Source organism: Mixophyes fleayi, chromosome 7 (assembly GCF_038048845.1).
Source record: "Mixophyes fleayi isolate aMixFle1 chromosome 7, aMixFle1.hap1, whole genome shotgun sequence".
Lineage (NCBI taxonomy): Eukaryota > Metazoa > Chordata > Amphibia > Anura > Limnodynastidae > Mixophyes > Mixophyes fleayi.
This window is the reverse complement of record NC_134408.1, coordinates 37,145,195-37,170,898: the sequence shown is the minus strand read 5'-3', so window position 1 is coordinate 37,170,898 and position 25,704 is coordinate 37,145,195. Positions and strand designations below refer to the sequence as shown.

Here is a 25,704-nt window from a genome sequence, read left to right as displayed (position 1 = left end):
CATCACATTCATGTTCACTCTCTTAACCAATTTTTGTTCTTGTCCACTGGGAGGTAATGTCTTGAAAAACAATGTACTACTGTACTCCCCAACTTGTGCTATTCAATTAAAAGCTTTTCTCTTATTTTATTGTATTCTATTATTGATCACGTATCACGTATCACGAAGGAGGTGACCTGATTTGAGACTTTTACATATTTGATATTGAATTGTACTCCTGTTAGCTAGCTGGCTATGTGCGATTGTCTTTTGTATTTTTCTGTAACTGGTTCTCTGTGCAATAGACGTACATTCATGTGTGTACAGTAACATTATGCTTCCTACACAAAAATTGCAGACTTATTTTTGAACATATTTAATTATGACAAGTTCTGGGAAATTAACTGCATATATATTTGTGAATATAGCTGTATACTGTATACATTCAAAGGGGGAAGACCGTTGTTTAAATGGAATCCTTTCAAAGTTGAAATACTATACAAGATATTTCACTTGTAGAATTAAACCAGTTTACTAGGTTGTGAAATCTTCTCTGGTGCACGTTTTTCAATAACTGGATCTATGGTCACATCATACAGCCAATGCACTGATATATTAGTGGTTCCATTGTCCCATAAAGCACAACAAAATGTGGGGACGTCTGCTGTTAATTGAAGGGAAGGTGTCGCATAACCTGATTAAATTAAACCTTAGCTGAAGGCTTTACTGTACTGTATTTGGTCCAATTTGTTTTACATTATAGATCCCAAACCCAGTGCTCATGGACCCCTAACAGTGCAGGTTTTCCAGGTCACAGGGGAAATAATTATACCACCTGTGGATCTGTTACAATGTGTCAGTCAGTAATGATTACACCTGTGCTCCAGCAAGGAGATATGAAAACATGGACTGTTAGTGCTCCCTAAGGACAGGGTTTGGGGAACACTGTTATAAATGATACAAAGAATTGTAAAAAAATAAGTGACATTTGTTATACGGAGATTCTACTGTGGCAGTACCATGAATTCACAATTACAAATGACATTTCCGTATCTATACAGCAGATTGCTTAAAAAAAATAATTGACATTTAAAACATTGTACACATTTATTACAATTTAATTTAAGTTCAGAGACCTGTTATGGGGGCACACACTGGAAAACATGTCTGAGCTCTGTGCGAGAACTTTAAAACATCAGCAAATGTTTAACTTTTCCTGTGATGTCATTAATACCCTTTTCCCTGCCAACTGGCTAATGCTATGAGGAGGAAATTCAGATTGATCAAACAAGATTTGTCCTAAATAGCAAGCCAGAAGATAAACAGTGATTTAATTTAACTGCACCAAGCACGCACGCTAAGGAGGTGCCTACACATCCTGATATTACAGGAGACTGACACTTGGCAGGGAACACAATCCGTTGTGAGCCCCTCTGGCAAGAGGAAACTTAGATCCTCCTCATCCTCCTGACATTTCTTTGAACATTCAGCGTAACCCGTTTGGTTAATATTTGCATTTATTTGGTTTGAAATGAAATCCTCTACAGATCCTGTTCACAAGAGCTGTGTCCACATTCAGCGCCAATAAAAAGAAAAAAACAAAACAAAACTCTATTGCTACTGTTACAATCAGACACCAGCACTGAGCTTAACATTACACCCGATTTAATAAGAATCCCTGCACCCAGGTTATTCATCATTTTTCTGACTATTTTCTTCTTTAGGCAAAACAGGATGTTGATAGAGAAAGATATTGTACTTCATTGATGGACTACTTCCACTGTTTAGATCATTTGTATTGTAGCTTATATGCCGGAAGTTTGCTCCATTAAATACTTTCAGTTAATCATTATTTTTTAATATTCCTAAACTTTTTTTTTTACATATTAATCTCCAGGGGCTTTATTCACAAATAGGAACTGAATATTTTTGTTGCAAAACAAAAGTTAGAAATCAATGTTCTGGTCAAATTCACAAAACATATAAAAAAGAATGAAAACTTATTTGTAATTTGCCAATTCTTAAAAGACGACAACTAAAATGTAGTTTGTTATCATTTTTACCTAGAGTAATCATCGTGAATTTGTTGTTCAAGAAGCTGTTTATTATTAAAACAAAAAATAGTTACTTTCTCATATTAAAAATAAACTTCTAAAAATAAAATTCCCTAGGAAAACTAATAATTAATCTGTCAAACCTTTTCACAATTTTTTGTTTTTAAAACGGCTACTTTTGTGAATTCGGGCAATAATGAGTCTGTCTCACTTGTTGCGCACTCTCCTGGAAATTCCGGGAGACTCACCAATTATTGGTTGTCCTCTTGCAGGTGCTGCCACTTCTCCCTGAAGATCTGTCATTAGCCAGGGAAGTGGGCGGGAGCATGTTGTAATTATGCAAATCATGTGATCAAGCCCCGCCCACCTGAACCCTGTACGTGCAGGGTGATTTGTTGCATCGCGCACCATACCCAATCCACTTGATTCTGTAAACCACGTCATGAAGCCCCTCCCACGTCTTCTTTTTTATATCAGAGGTGTTCAGTTCTCAAGGGCTACCAACAGTTCATGTTTTCAGGATTTCTATAATCATGCACAGGTGAGTTAATCTATTCGGCTGTGTCAGTGATTATCTCACCTGTTTCTACAGATAGAAATCCTGAAAACATGACCCCTTGAGGACTGAACTTGGACACCTCTGCTTTATACGCTCTGGAATGAAGATATGAAAAGATGGTGTTGTAGGGGCATAATCTACTGTTATCTACACACGGCAGCCATTCTGAGGACTGAACAAATATTCACGTGTAAGTCATGTGACCATTTATCAGCGGTTAGTATTCCTATTCTAATGTGTGTCTCTAGCATAGTGACATAAACCTGCAGCTTACGGTAGTTGTATACAGGAGTTCAGGATCACTGATTTACCCAGAACAGCTGGCCGCAGTTTCAATATAGGAACACACACTACGCATTCAATATTGTAGCAGCTACCTACTGCACAAGTAGTAGAGACACAGAGGAAGCACCCTGTGATATGAAACCCTGTGGCGCTGAATCATAAAAACATTTGAAACCATTGTTCTCTTTGTTTGCAATATGTCTAATGTTGCTGGTAAAATATGCAGGATCTGACCATGCTACATTCTAGGGCGCAAGGTTTGTCTTTTGGTGGGGTGGGGGGGGGGGGGGGGGCGAAAAGATTGTGACATGGAGGGGCATAAACTGAAATTAATTTGACAAGAGAATAGTTGTAAGGTTTTAATCTGGACTTATTCCTGTGGTAAAGGATGAAGTCAATGAGTCATCACAGGTTAGTAGGAGAGAGAGCCCCTCCACATTCCCGCCTTCACCACCATTTGTTCACGCTTCCGTTCTGCTGTACAGTTCGGATTTTAATAAAAATTAAAGGAGTAACAAGGATTGCAGTCATCCATTTACAATGCCAAGGGGTGCTGAACGAACATAAACATTGGGTGAAAAAAGTTTAATTTAAATTAAGAACAAGCCTACTGCTTATAGTGCTGCATGCACGGCAAGGGGGGCACAACAAGAGTATTCGCCTAAGACAGCCTGAACCCTTAATCAGACTATGTGATGGTTACACATTACATTAGTGCTTCTCCCATATTCTTATTACCTGATCTGGTGCATACAGCACATTAAAGTCGACCAATCACCAACAAACAGTGGAGCCCATTTGTGAGTTGAAGTAATATGATCTCACTAAGAACTAGTGACATTACTGATTCTTGCCCCTCTACAGGCATCTGCTGGCGTTAACGAATGGGAGAAGTTAATTTAATTCCTGGTTACTTAGTGCACTTTAGCATACAATAAGGTGCCCCAGGCTCTTGCCTGGCCAGACCACAGTTCTTGGCAGCACTTGTCTTCCTCCTCAGTTATAGCAACATGTTCTAGCCATAGGAAATATGATTAACCATCTCCTCTCCAAGGACACAAGCTATACAAGCATATTTCCATTCAATAAGAGGAGATGTGTGGGAGTAGAGAGAGCCCAATGACTGCAACATTGTCCGCAAATATCAACTTGGCTTTTCCCACAAAAACCATATTTAGATGTGATTTAACATTTACAGTTCCTATTAAATGACAATTATTTCACAAACAGTTAATTGCTTTTGTTAACAGTTTTCCCTCAAGAATATGACAGAATCTTCAATTAGTCTCAAGAAGAAACAAATAAAATTATTACCAGAAACTTTGATTTCTAACATGCATAAATCTCTTGACTTTTGTTTTGATATAATAGTAACTAAATGGCAAAAATGTATTTTTCTTTGTTTTTTGATGTGATGGTTTCCACACAACCACTGTGTAGTGCGGAGAACTAACAGGATGCACAAATCTGCTCTTCACCTGGTGCTGCTTCTCTACAGCAGAAGACTAAGGCTGGGTACACACTACAGGGTGTTCAGCTAATGATCAGGCCAATCACACGATAAAGGACCGTTCAGCCAGATATGGCATCAGTGTGTGTTTGATTTTTAAACCAGACTAAAAATGTAGTTCAAAGATGGAACGATGTTGTTTCTAATTCTGCGGTCTGTACGTACTCAGGACCGGCAGTGTCCATAGATCTCTAGGGAGTGGGCAGAGTCACAATCTTTTCAGCTGATTGCTATGACAGATGGAGAACAGATCTGAAGGTAAATTATGTAAAATGTGTTTAGTGTGTATATGCTGATCAGGACTTTTTTTCCCCCCATTCCTAAAATTGAACAACCGCAGCATCTATTCCTGATGGTCCAAATACATTACTTACAATAATACAACAATGAGTTGAGTAACGTGTGTGCGTGCGTGTGTGTATATATATATATATATATATATATATATATATATATATATATATATATATATATATATATATATATACACACACAAATACATATATACACAAATATGTAAAAATCCCCACCACTCTTCCCTTACATTGATACTACTAGAAATTTATATAAAAGTCAATGAGGATCACATTCGCACCCTTTGCAGTACCTTACTTCCACAATAACCCACATAACATTTATCTCAAATTATTTTAGCCCCCAAATTTTAGCCAACTTGAACTATCTACAATTAATCACCATTGTTATCAGAACAGCCAAGTAAAGTGCACATGATTGGCGATACAAGCAATATTTCTGTTCCCCAGTACATTGGTCTATGTATTCATCAAAAACTAGAGTCTTACATCTTCTCTGGAATGTGCCTAATATTAAACTAAAAACAAAGATCCCTGGTTTGTGACATCAACTACCTTGTCTGAAGCTGTGGATTTGTGTAGAGTACTTTTGTAAGTGTTCATCATTGTCCTCCTCTCCGTGCTGTTGCTGGTAATGTTGATAAAACTTCCCAACACCCCCCGTGTCGGTATCCTGGGCCCCAGGAGACATGTTCAGTATGGTAGCAGTTAAAGTATTTATATAATTTTTGGCTAAGGTGAGAGTCTCAATTTTGGACAATTTCTTCTCTGCTCTTACGTGGGGGATGACTTCTCGGAGAGCTTGGAAGGCATTGTTCAGCTTGTGCATCCTTTGTCTCTCACGTTCATTGCTCTCTAGCCTACGGACACTGTGTTCCTTATCCGGGGGTGTTTGTCTTCTCCTCCTGCTTTTAGCAGACTCCTGACTCTTGCCTTTATTCTTCTCTTTATAGACATAACACTTATCATTATCATCCTCGCTTGAGGTCTGCTGTGCCGGGCTTTCTTCATCTTCCAGATCAATTTCCAGCTTTCGTCTGGTTGACCTGGCCTTCGTCTTCATCTTTTAGCACAAATAGGAATGATATACTGATGTTCTTCCCAGAAGCCTTCCTCTGGCTAAATACATTAAATTCTGTGAAAACACATGAGTGAATTAGAAACCATCTTGAGACCTGGTACTGCACCTGTTTAATACTGAAAATCACATTTCACAACTTACCGCACAAAATCTTTTGTAGCCACATGTGTACATTGTGGCTTTATTACAATACCTAAAATTATTCCTTAAAGTGACACGGTCATCATACTTGTTTAGAATGTACATGTGAACACAACTTTCAGTAGGGTTTAGCTAGTGTATAATTTGGGTAGATCACATTTTGCAAAAACTAAATTCTTTTATTCTACGACTTTATTGACGGAATTAATATTCTTATATTGTTATCTCCAGATGTTCTGATTGTCTTGTCACTTTTCACTCTCCTGCAAAATGACAACAACAGCTACTCGGGTGGTTGGACCCAAAATTGCTCATTTAATGTCAGTCAGGTAACAAGGCATCTGCCGATAGTCTATAGGATCGCCAATACTCGTTGTTATGCCCTGACATAGCTGTAAGCTGTAGGAAACCCAGGGAAAGATGGCTCTTTCTCTGTAGATATAAATGTGGGTTTGCCAAGATGCAGAAATGTAAAATTAACAGGTGGGGAAGATATATACCCGAGGAACAGGAATTTAACTGAAGAGGGGGGAAATATAAGGGGGAAAGGCGGCAATACATTCTCTGTCACATGACCAGAATGGCTGCATAATGCTCTAAGTTGTTGCTCAGTGCACCCAAGTGCCTATGAACAGTGGTCAAAGTGGTGGTCCGGGGAGGGCTGGGAAATTTTAGCCCGGGGCGGGGGCAAGACTTGACTCAGCAGCCTATTTTAATGGGAAAAAATGCAGGTGGCCCAGTGGCCTAGCCAAAGGTAGCCCACTATGGGACCGGCCTGCGAGGATGATGCCCCCCTGCCCCTGGTAGTATTAAAAATGCAATGGGAATGTAAGTGAATGGAATTTGATAGTGTTACAATGCAGGCAGTAGGTGAAGTGGCGGTATAGCATACCACCTTATACACCCTTACTTCCACCACTGCCTATAATGTATAGTAATATAAATACAGCACTCATATTACTGGGTGAGAATGACCGTTTTAAGACACTTCGGCACTCACACATTCACTGAAACCGAAAAATTATCAGCTTGAGACTGCAGGTCCCTTACTTAAAAATACAGAGTACAAAAAGAAAAGTCACAATAGCGTTCCTTTAAACAGTATAAAATAATATAATTAAATTAATGAAAAAAATCTAACAGTTTGATTTTTTAAGTGAAATTACAGCTGGTAAACAGAAATAAACTGAAACGATCCGTGATGATAATGGTCACTTAAGTTGTGACTTTTCTACATGTAAATCAGGATGTGCTTAGTTTAACTTGTCTGCTGCATCAGCCACTCTTACCAGGTCTCTGGTGTGATGTACATTATGGGATTCTGTAATGTATGAATCTGTCTGCACTGAGCTGTGTCAGTAAGATAAGGACGGAAGGACAATGTGTTCTGCGTAAGGAAACTGCTGTAAAACAAGAAAGGTGAGAAGTTATGATTTAAATGTGATGTTTCTCCTCTTGCGTGGAAAGTGAATAGGTTTAAGTGCATGTTTAGGGTTTCTAAAGCTTTCAGTGTGTTGATCCTTAATCTGTAGACTGTGTTTGCCGCTCTGGAGCCTCATGATTACAGATAAGAAACATGAGCTTCAACGTGACAAATAAAAGGGAACACACACATCAAGCCAGTCCCGGGAACTTGTCAGCGCGTTGTTTGTTCAGAAGAGGAAGATGGAAGACAGAGTGTAGACCGAGCCAAACCATCGCCTACATAGAAAGATGAGGTGTCTTTATAGGCTATAACCAGATCATATCCGTCATATCCAGAAACACGGAGCTACCGTAACTATTCATTTCACTAAACTGATTTTTCCAAATCTCGGTACAATTACAAGACAGGCAAAGTGGAGAAAAATTTTCAGCAGGAAATTTGAATGGTAGAGCTATAAAATAAAAAAAGTAAAGCAACAATAGAGCAAGGCCGGCGATATTTATATAAAGCAAATCGTAAAAAAAATAAATTAAATAAAAATAATTTGGTCACAACTTAGAGCAATTGGACCTAAACTGCATTATTTCAGAAAGTGAACAAAATGCCCAATACTTTTGTGATTGAAACTGATTGGATCATTATTGGGCATGTTCGTAAAACGTGTCACCTTCAGACTGCAGAGACAGGCCCCAGAGTTGCTGGAAGTGATCCCGCTGCTCAACTAGAGGAGCTGAACAGCCAGATTTTGTTCCATTGAGCCACCTATGTGTGTTTTGCCAAATTTGCGGTTGCAGATGTGTTGTAACGCTGTGAAGTCAGATTGAAAGTCTAGCAGTGGTTCCCAAACTGTGTGCCTAGGCTCCCTGGGGTGCCTCGGCCAGGGCCAGTGGTAAGCAAGGCGGGGGGCTACTTGGTCATTATATTGGCTTAGGGATGCCTTGAAAAAATTATGGAGGCCCTAACGGTGCCTTGAACTGAAAAAGTTTGGAATCCACTGGTCTAGAGGCTGAACAGAATCCCAGGTAGGTTCACAAAGAGAACATGGTGACAAAATGGGAGATGCGACATTGTCAGACGTAAGAGGAATGCAGTAATAGATAAATAAGTACAAAAGGATGAGACGGAAACAAAGCCAGTAACAATCTGGACCCAGTGCAAAGGCAAACAGCCAAAACTTTGCAGGAAGGAATCACTATAATCCGACAAAGAGGAAGCAGAGGAGACGGGCCTAAATAGAAAGTCAATAGGAGACAAAATCATCATCATCATTTATTTATATAGCGCCACTAATTCCGCAGCGCTGTACAGAGAACTCACTCACATCAGTCCCTGCCCTATTGGAGCTTACAGTCTAAATTCCCTAATATAGACACACACACAGACTAGGGTTAATTTTGATCGCAGCCAATTAACCTACCAGTATGTTTTTGGAGTGTGGGAGGAAACCGGAGCACCCGGAGGAAACCCACGCAAACACAGGGAGAACATACAAACTCCACACAGGTAAGGCCATGGTCGGGAATCAAACTCATGACCCCAGTGCTGTGAGGCAGAAGTGCTAACCACTAGGCCACCGTGCTGCCCTAAAGACAAAAGAGCCAAAACAGCTGAATATCAGTCATAATGGGCTGGACCCAAGGTCGGAAGAAGGAGCTGCCCGGCAGCTAAAATATCTCAGTGGGTAGAGCTGCAGACTCCGCTTACTACACCTCCCCAGTACAATGGGTCATTCTATTCCTATGGTTCACACACACAATGGATGATTTCCTCCCTACACATCACTCTCCAGAGTTACCACCATATTAATGATAATCCACCATTCTACTAAGTAATAACAAATGAGAAGGTAAAAGACAAAAGTGTGCTCACCTGTGTACATACCTTTTACAACAGAAATATCAGGTACTCACATAGAGCTCCCACATGTCAGTTTTCCCAGGACAATCCTAATATGTTGCACATAATATTGTACCTGGAAGGTCTGTGAAGCTCAGAGACCTCCTGAATGAGGGAGACTATCTATGTGGGCTCCCAGCTACAGGTGAGACAATGCTCCTCAGGTTATCTAAATACAGCCAGGAGGTGACAGTCTCAGAGATATGGTCCGATTTGTTCTCAGAAGGCTACTGACCCAGGGAACTACACTGTAACAGGCATGTCCTGAGGAGGACCAGAGCAAGCTTCACCCACATGACCCCCGAGCCTAACTTAGAAATCTCAGTCACTCAGTCTTACATTGGCTTAGCTTGATCCCCTCTAGGCTGAGTGTAAGGTCCTTCAGGCTGTCAGGAGGACCACACAATCCTAGACATCTGAAGAGGCAAGGATCTGCCTCCACATTTTATAAAGATCCATCCCACCTCTAGAACCACATTGTATAAAGATCCATCTCTAGGACCACATTGTCTAAAGATCCATCCCACCTCTAGGACCACATTGTGTAAAGATCCATCCCACCTCTAGGACCACATTGTATCAAGATCCATCCCTCCTCTAGGACCACATTGTATAAAGATCCATCCCTCCTCTAGGACCACATTGTGTAAAGATCCATCCCTCCTCTAGGACCACATTGTGTAAAGATCCATCCCTCCTCTAGGACCACATTGTGTAAAGATCCATCCCACCTCTAGGACCACATTGTATCAAGATCCATCCCACCTCTAGGACCACATTGTATCAAGATCCATCCCACCTCTAGGACCACATTGTATCAAGATCCATCCCTCCTCTAGGACCACATTGTGTAAAGATCCATCCCACCTCTAGGACCACATTGTATCAAGATCCATCCCTCCTCTAGGACCACATTGTATCAAGATCCATCCATCCTCTAGGACCACATTGTATCAAGATCCATCCATCCTCTAGGACCACATTGTATAAAGATCCATCCCCCCTCTAGAACCACATTGTATAAAGATCCATCCCACCTCTAGGACCACATTGTATCAAGATCCATCCCATCCTCTAGGACCACATTGTATCAAGATCCATCCATCCTCTAGAACCACATTGTATCAAGATCCATCCATCCTCTAGGATCACATTGTATCAAGATCCATCCATCCTCTAGAACCACATTGTATCAAGATCCATCCATCCTCTAGGACCACATTGTATAAAGATACATCCCACCTCTAGGACTAGTAAATGACTCCCACCCAAACAGGTTGTTTTTCTGGTTTCTGATTGAGTCTCTGATCCATTACTGGACACTCAGGAGCGCAAACACTGTGTTAGGGCTCAAATTCCAAGAGATACACTTACATAATATATATCTCAGAACTGCACAGTTACGCGCTATGATCACATAATGCTGTATGTATAATGCAGTATGAAGCAAACTTCTGGTTGGGCCTTTCCGAGCTCAAGACCTAACATCAGCATCTCCTTATCTTTGCCCACAGCCAGTCGCCCGTCAGACCGCCATGCTGCGGTCTAGTCAGTGTACAGCCAGTCACCCGTCAGACCGCCATACTGCGGTCTAGTCAGTGCACAGCCAGTCACCCGTCAGACCGCCATGCTGCGGTCTAGTCAGTGCACAGCCAGTCACTAGTCAGACCGCCATGCTGCGGTCTAGTCAGTGCACAGCCAGTCACCCGTCAGACCACCATGCTGCGGTCTAGTCAGTGTACAGCCAGTCACCCGTCAGACCGCCATGCTGCGGTCTAGTCAGTGTACAGCCAGTCACCCGTCAGACCGCCATGCTGCGGTCTAGTCAGTGTACAGCCAGTCACCCGTCAGACCGCCATGCTGCGGTCTAGTCAGTGTACAGCCAGTCACCCGTCAGACCGCCATGCTGCGGTCTAGTCAGTGTACAGCCAGTCACCCGTCAGACCGCCATGCTGCGGTCTAGTCAGTGTACAGCCAGTCACCCGTCAGACCGCCATGCTGCGGTCTAGTCAGTGTACAGCCAGTCACCCGTCAGACCGCCATGCTGCGGTCTAGTCAGTGTACAGCCAGTCACCCGTCAGACCGCCATGCTGCGGTCTAGTCAGTGTACAGCCAGTCACCCGTCAGACCGCCATGCTGCGGTCTAGTCAGTGTACAGCCAGTCACCCGTCAGACCGCCATGCTGCGGTCTAGTCAGTGTACAGCCAGTCACCCGTCAGACCGCCATGCTGCGGTCTAGTCAGTGTACAGCCAGTCACCCGTCAGACCGCCATGCTGCGGTCTAGTCAGTGTACAGCCAGTCACCCGTCAGATCGCCATGCTGCGGTCTAGTCAGTGTACAGCCAGTCACCCGTCAGACCGCCATGCTGCGGTCTAGTCAGTGTACAGCCAGTCACTAGTCAGACCGCCATGCTGCGGTCTAGTCAGTGTACAGCCAGTCACCCCTCAGACCGCCATGCTGCGGTCTAGTCAGTGTACAGCCAGTCACTAGTCAGACCGCCATGCTGCGGTGTAGTCAGTGTACAGCCAGTCACCCGTCAGATCGCCATACTGCGGTGTAGTCAGTGTACAGCCAGTCACTAGTCAGACCGCCATGCTGCGGTCTAGTCAGTGTACAGCCAGTCACTAGTCAGACCGCCATGCTGCGGTGTAGTCAGTGTACAGCCAGTCACTAGTCAGACCGCCATGCTGCGGTCTAGTCAGTGTACAGCCAGTCACTAGTCAGACCGCCATGCTGCGGTCTAGTCAGTGTACAGCCAGTCACTAGTCAGACCGCCATGCTGCGGTCTAGTCAGTGTACAGCCAGTCACTAGTCAGACCGCCATGCTGCGGTGTAGTCAGTGTACAGCCAGTCACTAGTCAGACCGCCATGCTGCGGTCTAGTCAGTGTACAGCCAGTCACTAGTCAGACCGCCATGCTGCGGTCTAGTCAGTGTACAGCCAGTCACTAGTCAGACCGCCATGCTGCGGTCTAGTCAGTGTACAGCCAGTCACTAGTCAGACCGCCATGCTGCGGTCTAGTCAGTGTACAGCCAGTCACTAGTCAGACCGCCATGCTGAGGTCTGGGGTCTAGTCAGTGCACAACCAGTCACCCATCAGACCACCATACTGCGGTGTAGTCAGTGCACAGCCAGTCACCCATCAGACCACCATACTGCGGTGTAGTCAGTGCACAGCCAGTCTCACCCGTCAGATCACCATACTGCGGTCTAGTCAGTGCACAACCAGTCACCCATCAGACCACCATACTGCGGTGTAGTCAGTGCACAGCCAGTCACCCATCAGACCACCATACTGCGGTGTAGTCAGTGCACAGCCAGTCTCACCCATCAGACCACCATACTGCGGTGTAGTCAGTGCACAGCCAGTCACCCATCAGACCACCATACTGCGGTCTAGTCAGTGCACAGCCAGTCACCCGTCAGACCACCATACTGCGGTCTAGTCAGTGCACAGCAGTAACACAATAAAAACAAAGTTGTATATTATATATTTCTTATGATATAGCAAACAATTTACCTTATATTATTGGGTGTTTATTAAAGATACATCAAAGGAAATCTCTGCTGTGTAGGTATTTTGTGTCCAAGCAGGGAGCATGCAAATTAACTGTCCCTAAATTGTCACATTTTTGTCTACCAATCAGTAAAAGTACAGAACCCTTCTGATGCTACTTATATAACACATAACAGCCACTACATGTATACGTGGATATGACCAAGATCTTCCAATATTCAGTCAATGGGCCTCTGTGCTCTATATAATATTCTGCTAAAATGGTTTTATAGTTTATTTGCTAGATAATGTGAAGGCTGACAGTATATTACAGTTGTACTACAGCCAGAATTTCCTATGTCTGCTACAGCAGATACACATGTAAAAAAAATATCAATTGCATTATAAAGTAGTGCTTGTAAGGTAAATGGAATAACACACGACTAAGTATGGCCAGGATTAGTACTTGTTCTTTAAAATCATACAAAAAAATATTTCAGACATTTTTGGAGTTGTTTGTGTTATTTGTTCTATCCAGACAGTCGTACTAAGTGCTTCATATAATAGGAGTCCCACATCGCCCCCTAGTGTCAGATACAATACAGTATGTTGCCATGTGCCTACCCTGCTCTGATAAAAGGAACCATCATTATATAGTACTTTAAATGCCCCTTATTCATGTAAATAATGACATTGATATAGATTGTAAGCCTGTAAGCAGGACCATCTTACCTAGTTGTCTTACTATTAATAGCTACTCGTTTTAGTACTGCGGTTTCTCCCAATTGTACAGTATTGTGCACTATGCTAAATAAATGTTACTAAATAATAATAATAATAAACTATGCAATGAGAAACCTGTGAATTGTTGTTTACATAATAAATGCAAAAAAAAACCTATTAAATAACATTTCTCTGGGTGATTGAGAAACATGCTAGAAAAAAAAGAGTTCAGTTAACAAGCTTTACATTGAGAACTACAGAGCATCTTTGTGCAATGATCCTTTCAGGAAATATGAGTCATTAAGACTCTGATAACAGCTGCACAATACACAGATATCTTTTAGTCCCTGATAAACTCAACTGCTTTCATTCAAACGCCTGTGAAGCAACACAATGCCGGGGAGATTTACGAACACTGCTGGCTGTGTGTTACAGCAACGTTCTCAATCATACGCTTCCTCTGACTTTCTAACATCCTACAGGAGAAATGACAGTTGGCACTTATTAAAATGCAAAAATGTGCTGTAACCAATGTCTTTTCCGTGCACTTTGTTTTGTGTTGTGCGATTGTACTGCTAGTGCATGAAGTGCAGCGTAATAAAATTGCATGTGGGGCGTTAACATTATAAAGACAGTGGTGGAAATGGCATCATTGACTCATATACTACTAGACTGATGTGAATGAGTTCTCTGTACAGCGCTGCGGAATTAGTGGCGCTATATAAATAAATGGTGATGATGATACACTGCACGTCCTAGTACTACTAATGTACTTTTAATGCATTTATTAACATGTGCAAGTTGAAAATAAAGTGGATAGGTGTCAATGAGCTTTAAATCAATCCATTTGTACTTAATAAAACAAGCCATGTCCAGATGTGATCTAGTACTAATTTTGAATGTGTTTTTTATTGGAATGAATGGACAAAGGGTGGCACTGTGGTCAGCACTGCTGCCTCATATAGGGGTCATTAGTTTGATTCCAAACAGAGCCCTATCTGTGTGGAGCGTGTATGTCCTTCTAGTGTTTGGTTCAGTTTTCTCCATGTACTCTAGTTTCCCCTACAGTCCAAAAACATATTGATAGGCAGGGGCAGGCTGGGCGGCAGGGGGCATCTGCCCCCCATAGTGGGCTACCCTAGGCTGGGTCATCTGCATTTTTTTTTTTTTTCTTTTAAAATGTTCCTAATAGGCTGAGTCGAGTCTTGCCCCCCCCCCCCCGGTTAAAATTTGGCAGCCCTCCCCTGTTCATAGGTTAATTGGCTGCTGACTAAAAAGGACGTGTGTCTGTGTGTTAGGGAATTTAGACTGTAAGCTCCAATGGGGCAGGACTTATGTGAATGAGTTCTCTGTACAGCGCTGCGGAATTAGTAGTGCTATATAAACAAACAGTAATAAGTAAATAATGGACACCACAACCAGATCTGAGAATCGAAGCCTACAAGCACATTTTTATAGCATATATATGTTTTCGAATGCAATATACTGTGCAGTACAACAGATGTTACTGGTTCTTCCTTGTGTTCCTACAGATGTTTGAAACCAATCTACAGTTACACATCTGCTATAATTACATGGAATCTGAAAGTTATGACAGGTTTGAGAAACATAACATTTGCATAGAACTGCAGGTTTCATGTAGACATAAAATCATATGCTTTGCAGAACTCAGGAGCAGCGAGTGTCAAACAGGTTGACATGACTATTTTTCTGTACAGCATTAATGACAACTCAGTAAAAGTTGGTTGGGTGTGAGAGTCAAGCTGACCCTTACTATACAATCCCAGCTAGTGTTTGGTTTTGCTAAAATTGTTTTTGGAAGCCTGACACAGTGTTCTGATGAAACAACATTACAAATAAATCTCAGATCAACCTGCCCTCCTGACATAAAATGAACATGGGCCAACAGGTTAGAAAACAATGTCACATGACTAAGTATACACTTACAGCATACATATACATACTAGATGGGCTCTATGTGCATGGATTAGCGCTGTATTAATAGTGTTCTCTCAGGAGCTCATGGTGCAGGATTCAGAGACTGTCTAAATGCACCATCAGAGGGAAGAGGTAACGGCACCCAGTCTTTCCAAAAGGCTTAAACAAGGAGAGAGAGGTGGTGTTCAGACAACTGTGCATAACAAGGCATATGTCCTTGAACCATATCACTCCTCCAGAAATAGAGTGACAACTAATCCAGTGCAGAAAAGGAATATTTGCAAACATCTGCAAATAATTTCCAGGCACAGTACTTGTTGGGCAGGTGAGATTGTTATGTATGGAACACACTATGCAGATATAGGACCTTGCACCTACCTAACATGACTTGACTAACGGACGTATTGATAATTCTTTTATACTCATATACAGACAGAGCACACTACATTCCAAGTATGTTACACATGACCGCTGGTTACAATAATACAATTCTGTTACACGTGACATGACTATAGGTCGTGATTCTATTACACGCACCCAATTTGGCCTGATCACTGGGCATGATCAGAATACAAGTCTATTAAGTTCTACACAGACAACAGTAGGATACACCTGACAACATGGCCATTGGACATCTTACTAGAATTCTGTTGCCATCTATATATACATAGTGCATTACATCTACTCAACATGACCTGACCTGGGTTTGTTTTTGTTTGAACACAGATTATAACATTCTCTGGGGTATAAAGTTGTTTAATATTTGAGGTTTTCAGACTATTGTTGTTATGTGCAAAATGACACAATTGTAAAATATTCTGGAGTGCGCTGCAGCCAAACCACAGTCACTGTGTGTCCTTTGTATTTAACTGACTCCTTGGTGGAACTGAGAGTAACGATTTATTGAGATTTCTGGATTTCCGAGAGTCGGATTAGAGAGGTTCAACCTGTGCAAGGAAAACTTGGAAGGAGAGAAAATCTAAAAACAAAAATAAAATACACTTTTACACTTTCCTTATCTGAAAACAATGCAGGCATAGACAAAAAAATGTTAAAATGTGTACATATTGTGAAATGGGCATAAGGATAAGATTCTGGTTTGTGTCTTGTTTAAATAATTCTGTTTCTTAGCCCTTCCCAAGCCATGCGGCGTGTTACTGTGTCATACTGGTCTCCACAGGGATAAAACTCCTAATAACACATTAACAGACTATTTTGAACCTGTCTAAAAACTTCAGCCAAACACTGCTGGCTACGAGACAACCGGACCTCGGTTCAATGTAAAGTTACTTGTTTGATTGAACTGCAGTGAACCACTGTACTCTGCTTGTATCTTTGGGCATCACAGATTCCCCTTATCAACTGCATCAAAGTATGACAAATACAGCCCATCGGTCTATCAAACCTCCACATTTATTTATCTATCTGTGGCAGCAACACAATGTGCTTATTCGTTCACACAAACCACCTGATATATCAAAACAGGTAACAAGCCTTCTGTATAATGGGAGTTGTAACAGGTGTAGGAAACCTGTAACTCAACAGTTACTTAATTGGACAAAATACAGAATAAACAACTCTGAATTTATGTATGGAGTAGTGAGCAGCTCACTGTGCCCAACAATATATGTATAAAGATCATCACACTCAATCCATACATTAGAACAGCGTTGGGTCATCAGCTCATCCTGCTTTATTGTCAGATGTGAATGTTATTAACATACTAATATATTAACATACATCTGAGATTAAGGGTAACGTGCGACCCTTTTGAAGGTTACAGGGCTGTCCATGCGCCCCTGCGTTAGAACAGAGTATGACATGATATATAATCTTCATACATAGACAGCATTCTAAGTCTTATGACGGGTGACAAGTGAGCGCAGTAATTACATAGAAGGTTTAAGATAATTGAAGTGAACTGTTTAGCTGTGATGAATGATCGGGATACTTCACTTTGTTAGTTAACTCGTCATGTCAGAGTGTCAGATATTTAATTCAGTCTCTCAGCACTTAGAGCTGTCACTCAACAACAACAGTACACAGTTAGATTAGAGCACGGGACAAAAAAACAACGACTTTAGACTTTCAGTTTATAAGGCCAACAAAAGACACAAAACTAGTCCTGATGGTAAGGATACGACATCCCATTCATATACATTTATTCCATCCAACCTCGCAATCTTGCTATTGTGAGGATAGTGCTTTGTATAGTTTGTACTATTAGGTCAGATGACAGAACATTTGCTAATCTTCCAGACTAACGGTGAACATTGCTTGTCCATAATAACTAAAGACATTAATACTGGTGCACAGGTACTGTAAGTTTGCTAATAGGTGCTATAACCACAGCAACCAGACTTTCGCTTTTATTTTCTAAAGCAGCGTTTCTCAACTCCAGTCCTCAGGACCCCCTAGCACAGGGGTGGGCAAACCAGTCCTCAAGGGCCATCAACAGTTCATGTTTTTAGGATTTCTTTAATCATGCACAGCGGAGTTAATCTATTTGGCTGGGTCAGTAATTATCCCAGCTGTTTCTACAGACAGAAATCCTAAAAACATGAACTGTTGTTGGCCCTTGAGGACTGGTTTGCCCACCCCTGCCCTAGCAGTACATGTTTTCCATATCTCCTTGCTGGAGCACAGGTGTATTCATTACTGACTGACACAGTGTAGCAGGTGGTATAATTATTTCACTGGTCACCTGGCAAATCCTGCACTGTTAGTGGGTCCTGAGGACTGGAGATGAGGAACACTGTTCTAAAGAGTAGTAGATGTGACAATCTCTCTGCTATGGGTTACAGCACCTGCACTCCAATAAATAAAATGTCCCAAACTATATTTTGCAGGACAAAAGGAACAACGATCTTCAGAACTTGATTCACTGTGAGGCCAGAACTTTCCAAACAGTTCCACTTCTTAGAGAGACTCTGATCTTACGCCTGTGTGCCCCTGACCATCCAATACCAGCGATAACACACACACAGATCTTTGACTCTTTCTTTTGTTCAGTATTATTTTCAAAACCTGTCACATCTGTACTTCGCCATCTGATTGCCTGTATTCTGACGGTACATGTCAGGTTATCCAATAACACAGCCCAAAGGTGCAAATTAGTACTAAAACCATAGTAACTCCTATGAAGCATGTATCTTTCTAGTACAAGTTAGACCATAAAAACGAATAGCAGATTAGTTGGTTTGGAATTAATGCAAATTTGCACTTTTGAGCAATATTAGTAAATAATATACGTTCCGCTGTGTATCATTCATTCTTTCCTGCATTCGCCAGAGAATACTATATGGTTAAGGCACCATAGTCTACAGTGTTTGTATTAGTAAATCTGAATATAGTCACACTGAACAAATAAATGAGTCAGAATAAAGTCTGCATGATTTAGGCAACTTGAACAGATCATTTTCCCAAGCTCAAACTATTAAACACAAATCGGTTTCCTTAATGACCATTCATAAAACAATTGGGACAATTTGGTATAATTATTTTAGCCTAAACCTATGGCAGTATCTCCAGGTTACATGCACTGGATCCACCTGCGTACATGATAAACACAGCACCTGGTCTTGTAGCTTCTGGTTTAGTAAAGGCAGAGTTACATTGTGCACATTACCTGCTCGCTCAGGTGTCCTCAGTGTGGACCGTCCACAGGGTGCAGGTAGGGTAGACAGGTGCAGACCAGAGACAGGGAGGTAAGCAGGCTGCTGCAAGCCTGAGGATAGTACACGTAGCTTTAGTGCACAGTTAGGGAAGGGGGTGGGGTCTGGCAGCATCTCACATGCAAAAACCAAACAAGCACCAGAAGTTGTTCCAGTTGTGGCACAGACTCAGCTCTGCCAGTTGTCCCATTGTAGCTCTGCAAGGAAGTGTTCCCATTCTTATTTAGAAAGAACACCTAGGCAAATATTATACATATCTACACAGCGTTACTGAAACAATGCACTGCATTATGCTGCAAGTAAAGCAATTTGGAAAACTTTACAGCTTGATGTCCTGCTGGACAAAAGTGACTGTTCAGGGCAGAGGTGCTCAAACCCAGTCCTCAGGAGCTTCCAACAGGCCATGTTTTCAGCATTTCTGTCTGTAGAAACAGGTGGGATAATTACTGACTCACATAAAGAGATTAACTCACCTGTGCATGATTAAAGACATCCGGAAAACATGAACTGTTGGTAACTCGAGGACTGGGTGTGAGCACCTGTGACTTAGGATCATCAATGTTATAATGGTATCAGGAGGGGCTGTCTGCTTTACAAAAACAAAAAATAAAGAAAGAAAAAGATTCCAGTTTTGCAGGTAGTGAACTGTAAAAAAATAGTTAATCGACAAATTGTCATTATTTTTATACAACTATCACAAAAATAAGGTAAAGTAAAAAATAAATACACCCTCTTTGAAACTTGTGTATCCAATAAACCCCAAATCAATTTTACTTTGTCAACAAAATATTTTCGACACATGGGGGTATATTTACTAAACTGTGGGTTTGAAAAAGTGAGGATGTTGCCTATAGCAACCAATCAGATTCTAGCTGTTATTTTGAACAATACACTAAATAAATGAAAGCTAGAATCTGATTAGTTGCTATAGGCAACATCTCCACTTTTCCAAACCCGCAGTTTAGTAAATCTAGCCCAGTCTCTCCATGTTGATTGATAAATATGACTTAGGCTGAGTACAGACTATAGAAATTTTCTTACAATGTGTTATCTATAACTATTTTACCAACAACTGATTAAAAAAAAAAAAAGTCCCGATCAGCCTGCTGATTCATGTGTACACACTGTACACGTTTTACACAATTTACCTTCAGATCTGTGCTCTTCATCTGTCATAACCTTCGGCTGAAAAGATTGTGACTCTGTAAACTCTATAGAGATCCTGATTGTGAGTGCATACGCACTGCAGAATTGGAACATCATCATTCCATCGTTAGAGATTTTTAGATCAGTTTAAAAATCAATTGAAACGATACAATGTGCTTTGGAACGATAATCGTTCATCATTGTAGTGTGTACCCAGCCTAACTGCTTCCGTATCAATAAAGAAGGTAATTTGATCCAGGTCCTTCTAATAAAGTAATCTCATTGCTGACCAACAGGAAGGTCTACCATCTCTATATAAAAGCAGAACACTTGGCAGGTTGGTCCATATAATTTATGTTTGTGCTAAAATTGGGACAAGGAAAAAGACAACGCAATGATCTCAGGGAAGCAATTATTGTTGCTCATAAGTCTGAAAAGGGATATTTGACTATTTCCAAACAATTTAGAATCCATCAAATGAATGTTTAATAACGGTCAGATAACATAACACAGTGAGCATCAAATACATTTTACATCATGGGCATAAGTTGAAGAGCTCTCAGTGAGCCGGAGAGGACAGAAATCAGATCCTTTTAAAGATATGGTAAAAGGTAGAACAGTAGTTTTCTTGAATTAAGAAAGAAACAGAGTAAGAAAAGGAAGAAAGAAAGGATAAAAAAAAAAAAAAAATAAAAGGAAAAAAAAAAAGACATTGGACAAGAGTCCTATGCTAAGAGAAGGGTAAAGAATGAGATAAAGAGGAGTAAAGAAGTAGGGATAGAAGAAGATAGGGAGGGGGGTGGTGTGGCTGGAACTACCCCAGGGGTAAGAGGGGAAGGAAGTAGGATTGAAAGGGGGGGGGGGGGAGGGTAAGAGGAGGGTGTGAACTAAGTTAAGGGGGAGCGGTACTGGAAATAGGACATCCAGGGATCCCAGACTTTGTTAAAGGTTTTGGAGGAGTTACATATAATACTGGTCATGTTCTCCATGGGGTGAGTTTGCCATATCCTGTTAGTCACAGCGGCGAGGGAGGGGGGAGCGATCTGCTTCCACTCAATGGCGAGAGTCCATCATTTTACAAGGACAACATTAATTTACAAATGGTGAGCATCACAGACAGTTGGCCAGAACGGGCGTCCCAGCAAATTCACCCAAAGATCAGACCATATGGATGCTCCGAGACATTACAGAGAAGCCAAAAGCTACATTCCGAGACTGACAGGCCTGTCACCGTGGTAACTATTAAGGCTCATAAAACTACAATCAGAAAAAGACTGTAGACAAGTACAGTTTTCATGAAAGAGAAAGCCTTTTCTCGCCAAAAAATATTGCAGTACAGCTTACATTAGCAAAGTTGCATCTGAACAAAACACAATGCTTCTGGAACAATGTCTTCTGGACAGACGAGGCAAAACTGGAGTTTTTTAGTCTCAATGTACAATGACATGTTTGGCAAATTCCAATAACTGTGAATCACCACAAGAACCTCACACAAACAATGGTGGAGGGCTGATTTGGAGTTCTTTTGCCGCAACAGAACCTGGTTGCTTCACAAAAATGGAGTTCACCATGAACTCCTCTTTATACCACAGTGTTCTAGAGGAGACTATAAGGCCATATGTCCAGCAGCTGAAGCTTGGTTGAAACCGTATCGTGCAACAGGACAATGATCCTAAGCACAACATTAACTGAATGACTGAACAAGGAAAAAAAAAAAAAAGAATCAGTTTGGAAACTCCAAGTCAAAGTCTGCACCTTAACCCCTTTGAGTTGCTGTGGATGGAGCTTTGGAGAGCTGTGTGTAAGGGATACCGGGTTTTCAGAACCAAAGTTCACTTGGTTACCTGGCCCCCCTTAGGTTCAGAAATGACACAGGCAAGGAAGAGAACTAAAGATACTACACTAGCTTTACTTCTCTTATAGTAAAACAGAATATAAAACTGCACACTATAAATAGGTCAGTGGATCACCAGTATCAATAGGAGTCCCAGCAAGGTTCGCAACCCACCTTTGCCACGCAAAAGTTCCAAATGCAACAGAAAGGCCGCGGTCTTGGTATCTTACGGCTCTCACCACTTGGCCAACTCTACACCAGCGTGGCGGGGCTCTGGGTATCAGTCTGCCCACTCCTGTGGGCACACCAATTTACCCAGACCCTGGCGAGTATCTCCCGATGGAGTGAGGTGATAGCAAGTCAAGAGATGGAGCAACAGCCTGCTTCCCCAGGTACAGGACACTTTGTCTGCTGATAGAGAACAGAAACTCAACACCCATCAACCCCACACCTCTCAGGAATTAATCGGCAAAATGAATACCCCCTCCCACCTGGAGTGACGACTTATATTCATGGTCAATTCCAATGACGTATTCCTCTCCTTGGGCAAACTCCTGGGTCTCTCCTTCTTAAACATTGGTGGGTGCTGGGTGGGAGTTAAGCCGAGGTAGCCGCCTTCTACAGTGGCTCCCCTGCCACAATGTCTGGGCAACACCTGTGGAAGACAATGGGTAATGATTGATGGCCCAGTGTGTATAAATAACTCTCAAACATGAATAAACTAAAGCAGTTTATAAGGAATGAGACAAAATTCCTGCACAGTGGTTCTAGAAAATGTGTGAACCTTTTAGAATTTTCTGAACTTCTGCATAAATGTGACCTTCAATGTGTTCAGATCTTCATCTATGTTATAAAAATGAATTAAGAGAACCCATTAAATCTCACTCACACACACACACACACAAACGGTTATACTTTTGCATTAATCTATTGATTCAACAGTAAAAAATGTTGTTGGGAAAAGTATCTGAACCTCTAGTTCAGTTAAGTGGATAATTATTCAGGAGTGTCAATCAATAAATGACAATCAGATGTGAGTTTGGTTGGCACTGCCCAATTTAAAAAAACAAAAACGAAAAAAAGAAGAGACTGCAGTCTTCACTACCAAAGACTTGTCTTCACCAGCCTGGTTTGTAAACACAGACTATGCCTCGATCAAACAGATTTCTGAGGACCTCAGAAGTGTTGTGTATGCTCAGCAGGCTGGAAAAATTTACAAACGATCACCAAACTTTTGGTTTAACCAATTCATTGTCATGTAGATGGAGTACAAATGGAAACACAAAATCAACACCATTGTTAATCTCCCCCAGACTGGTCATTTACCAAAAATTACTATAAGAACAAAGCAAACAATATTCCAAGCGATAAAAAAAACCAACCCAGGGTAAAGTCAGGGCTCTTTTGCATTGGATAATGTCAGTGTTTATGAGTCTACCATCAAGCAAATACTGAAGAACTGTGTGCATGGGAGGATAGCAAAGAGAAGGCCGGTACTCTCCCAAAAAACATTACTCGGCAGTGACCATTTCATGGTTTGGGGCTTTTACTCCCATGGGACTAGGGCAGGGGTAGGCAACCTGCGGCTCTCCAGGTGTTGTGAAACTACGAATCCCAGCATGCCTTTCCACCTATCTGCTGGTTATCTACTGGCAAAGCTTGCTGGGACTTGTAGTTTCACAACACCTGGAGAGCCGCAGGTTGCCTACCCCTGGACTAGGGGGTCTTGCTTTCATAGGAATGAAAGAATTCAGAATTGTACCAGCAAATTCCCCAGGAAAATGTCAGGTGTTACTATAAGCATTTGGTTGAAGTCATTGTTGCTCAATGGGGTCACACCAATTACTAAAAGCAGAATCACATACTTTTTCCTGACAAAGAAATTTATGGTTGGATCATTTTGATCAATAAAAAAAATGAAATAGTATATATTTTTGTGTTATTTGATTTAGTGGGTTCTCTTTATTTATGACCTAGATAGTGTTTCCCAACCCAAGTCCTCAAGTACCCCTAAACAGTCCATGTTTTCCATATCTCCTTGCTGGAGCACAGGTGTAATCATTACTGACTGACACATTGTAACAGATCCACAGGTGGTATAATTATATCACTCACTGGTGACCTGGAAAACCTGCACTGTTAGGGGTACTTGAGGACTAGGGTTGGGAAACACTGACCTAGATGAAGACATTTAAAGTTGTTTATGTAGAAGTGCAGAAAATACTATAGGGTTAACAAACTTTCTAGCACCACTGTAAGAGACTGATAAATTCATAGCGAAAATTACTACTGCAAATAATTGCTGGGAAATGTTGTTCTAAAAGCTACGGAATCACGGTGCATAATCTTTTCACACATAGCTTTTTCATGGTTTTTTTTTGTTGTTGAACAAATAATGACAAAGTAACATGTGTTACGGGGATGTCACATGAGATTAGATTTATCATGCTTGGCGAGAACTTAAATGCTCTAAAAAAGAGAGTCATAATCATTTTATTTCACTATATTGATACTGCTTTTTCGGTTTAGAAAAAGGAGGAAGGAAATGGGTTCTAGACTACCAGAAAATACGTTAATGACTTAAAAAAATATCTTTCTGCATATCTAACTGTAAAACCATGGTTTATGCCACATTGAAAGACTATAATAACCTTAGAAAAACTTGGAATCTGAAAAATACATTTGTGAATAATGTTATAATCTACTTGAATAAACAGAGTTTACAATTTATTTCTCATTATCATTTCTGTGGCATCACAAGATAAAATAAGGATATAGTTATTTCTATACATATTGGCGGGCTAGATATTTCAGCAGACATGTATCAATTCTGTTGGAAATAATGTTAAAAATCTCAACTCTCTCAACCTCCTCCTGTCATAATTTACAATTGTTTTCACTATTGTTGCAACAGAGTTATCGGTGTTAAGTCTGCTTAAGCTGGGTACACACTACAGAATTTTCCACCAACTTTTTATGCCGATCGATTTTAAATGCGATCGATGGTCCGATCGCTCGGTCCATGGACTGCATACACACTAGCCTTGTTTTAGAAGATAAAGGAAAGAGCGGACGTCCCTTTAGCGACTTTTTACAGCCATGTTGTCCTGAGCAATGACTAATTTCGTACTCACTGTTGTGGATCGGTCGAAAGTTTATACACACTACACAACGGAAACGAGATTGGAACGAAAATATTAAAAGGTACGACCAACCAAATGAGGCGACAATCGTCCATTTGGGCAGACTTTCAACCATCGTGTCACTACACACACTGACCCGACTTTTGAACAAGTGGTCGTATGTCGGCTGGTTGAGCCGATTATTGGACGAAAACCCTGTAGTGTGTACCCAGCTTAACAGTGCAACCATCATGTACGTTTAAGAAGTCTAACACTAATAGTTCTCCCTGAGTAGAAGCAATGTAGTTATTAAATCACATGACCTAATTGAGCAAAATACTCCGCATGATCAATTCATCCGAATGTTTATCAGAGGTCTGTACACTGTGAAGTGGTGCGATGTCACTGTTTTTTGTGAATGGATTGGCTGTATTTTGATAAATATTAGTTCAACCCATAAAATGGTTAACACCACTGTGTGTAGACAACGAGGTCATTTTGAAAACAATTTGTGATCATCTATATA

The 25,704-nt window shown here is 41.3% G+C and overlaps 1 protein-coding gene across 2 annotated transcripts; it reads right to left on the bottom strand.

Moving 5' to 3' along the window:
* Positions 1–4,893: 4,893 nt before the first annotated feature.
* Positions 4,894–19,239, bottom strand: BHLHA15 (basic helix-loop-helix family member a15). 2 transcript variants are annotated; one of them, XM_075181493.1, is made up of 2 exons: positions 19,031–19,239; positions 4,894–5,836 (listed from the first exon to the last, which is right to left on the bottom strand). In XM_075181493.1, the coding sequence occupies exon 2, from the start codon at positions 5,762–5,764 to the stop codon at positions 5,249–5,251; it is 516 nt and encodes a 171-aa protein (XP_075037594.1). In that variant the 5' UTR covers positions 5,765–5,836; positions 19,031–19,239; the 3' UTR covers positions 4,894–5,248. The 2 variants fall into 2 exon arrangements, with proteins under 2 accessions (XP_075037594.1, XP_075037595.1); XM_075181494.1 differs by lacking the exon at positions 19,031–19,239 and adding an exon at positions 7,213–7,801.
* Between the last annotated feature and the right edge of the window lie 6,465 nt (positions 19,240–25,704).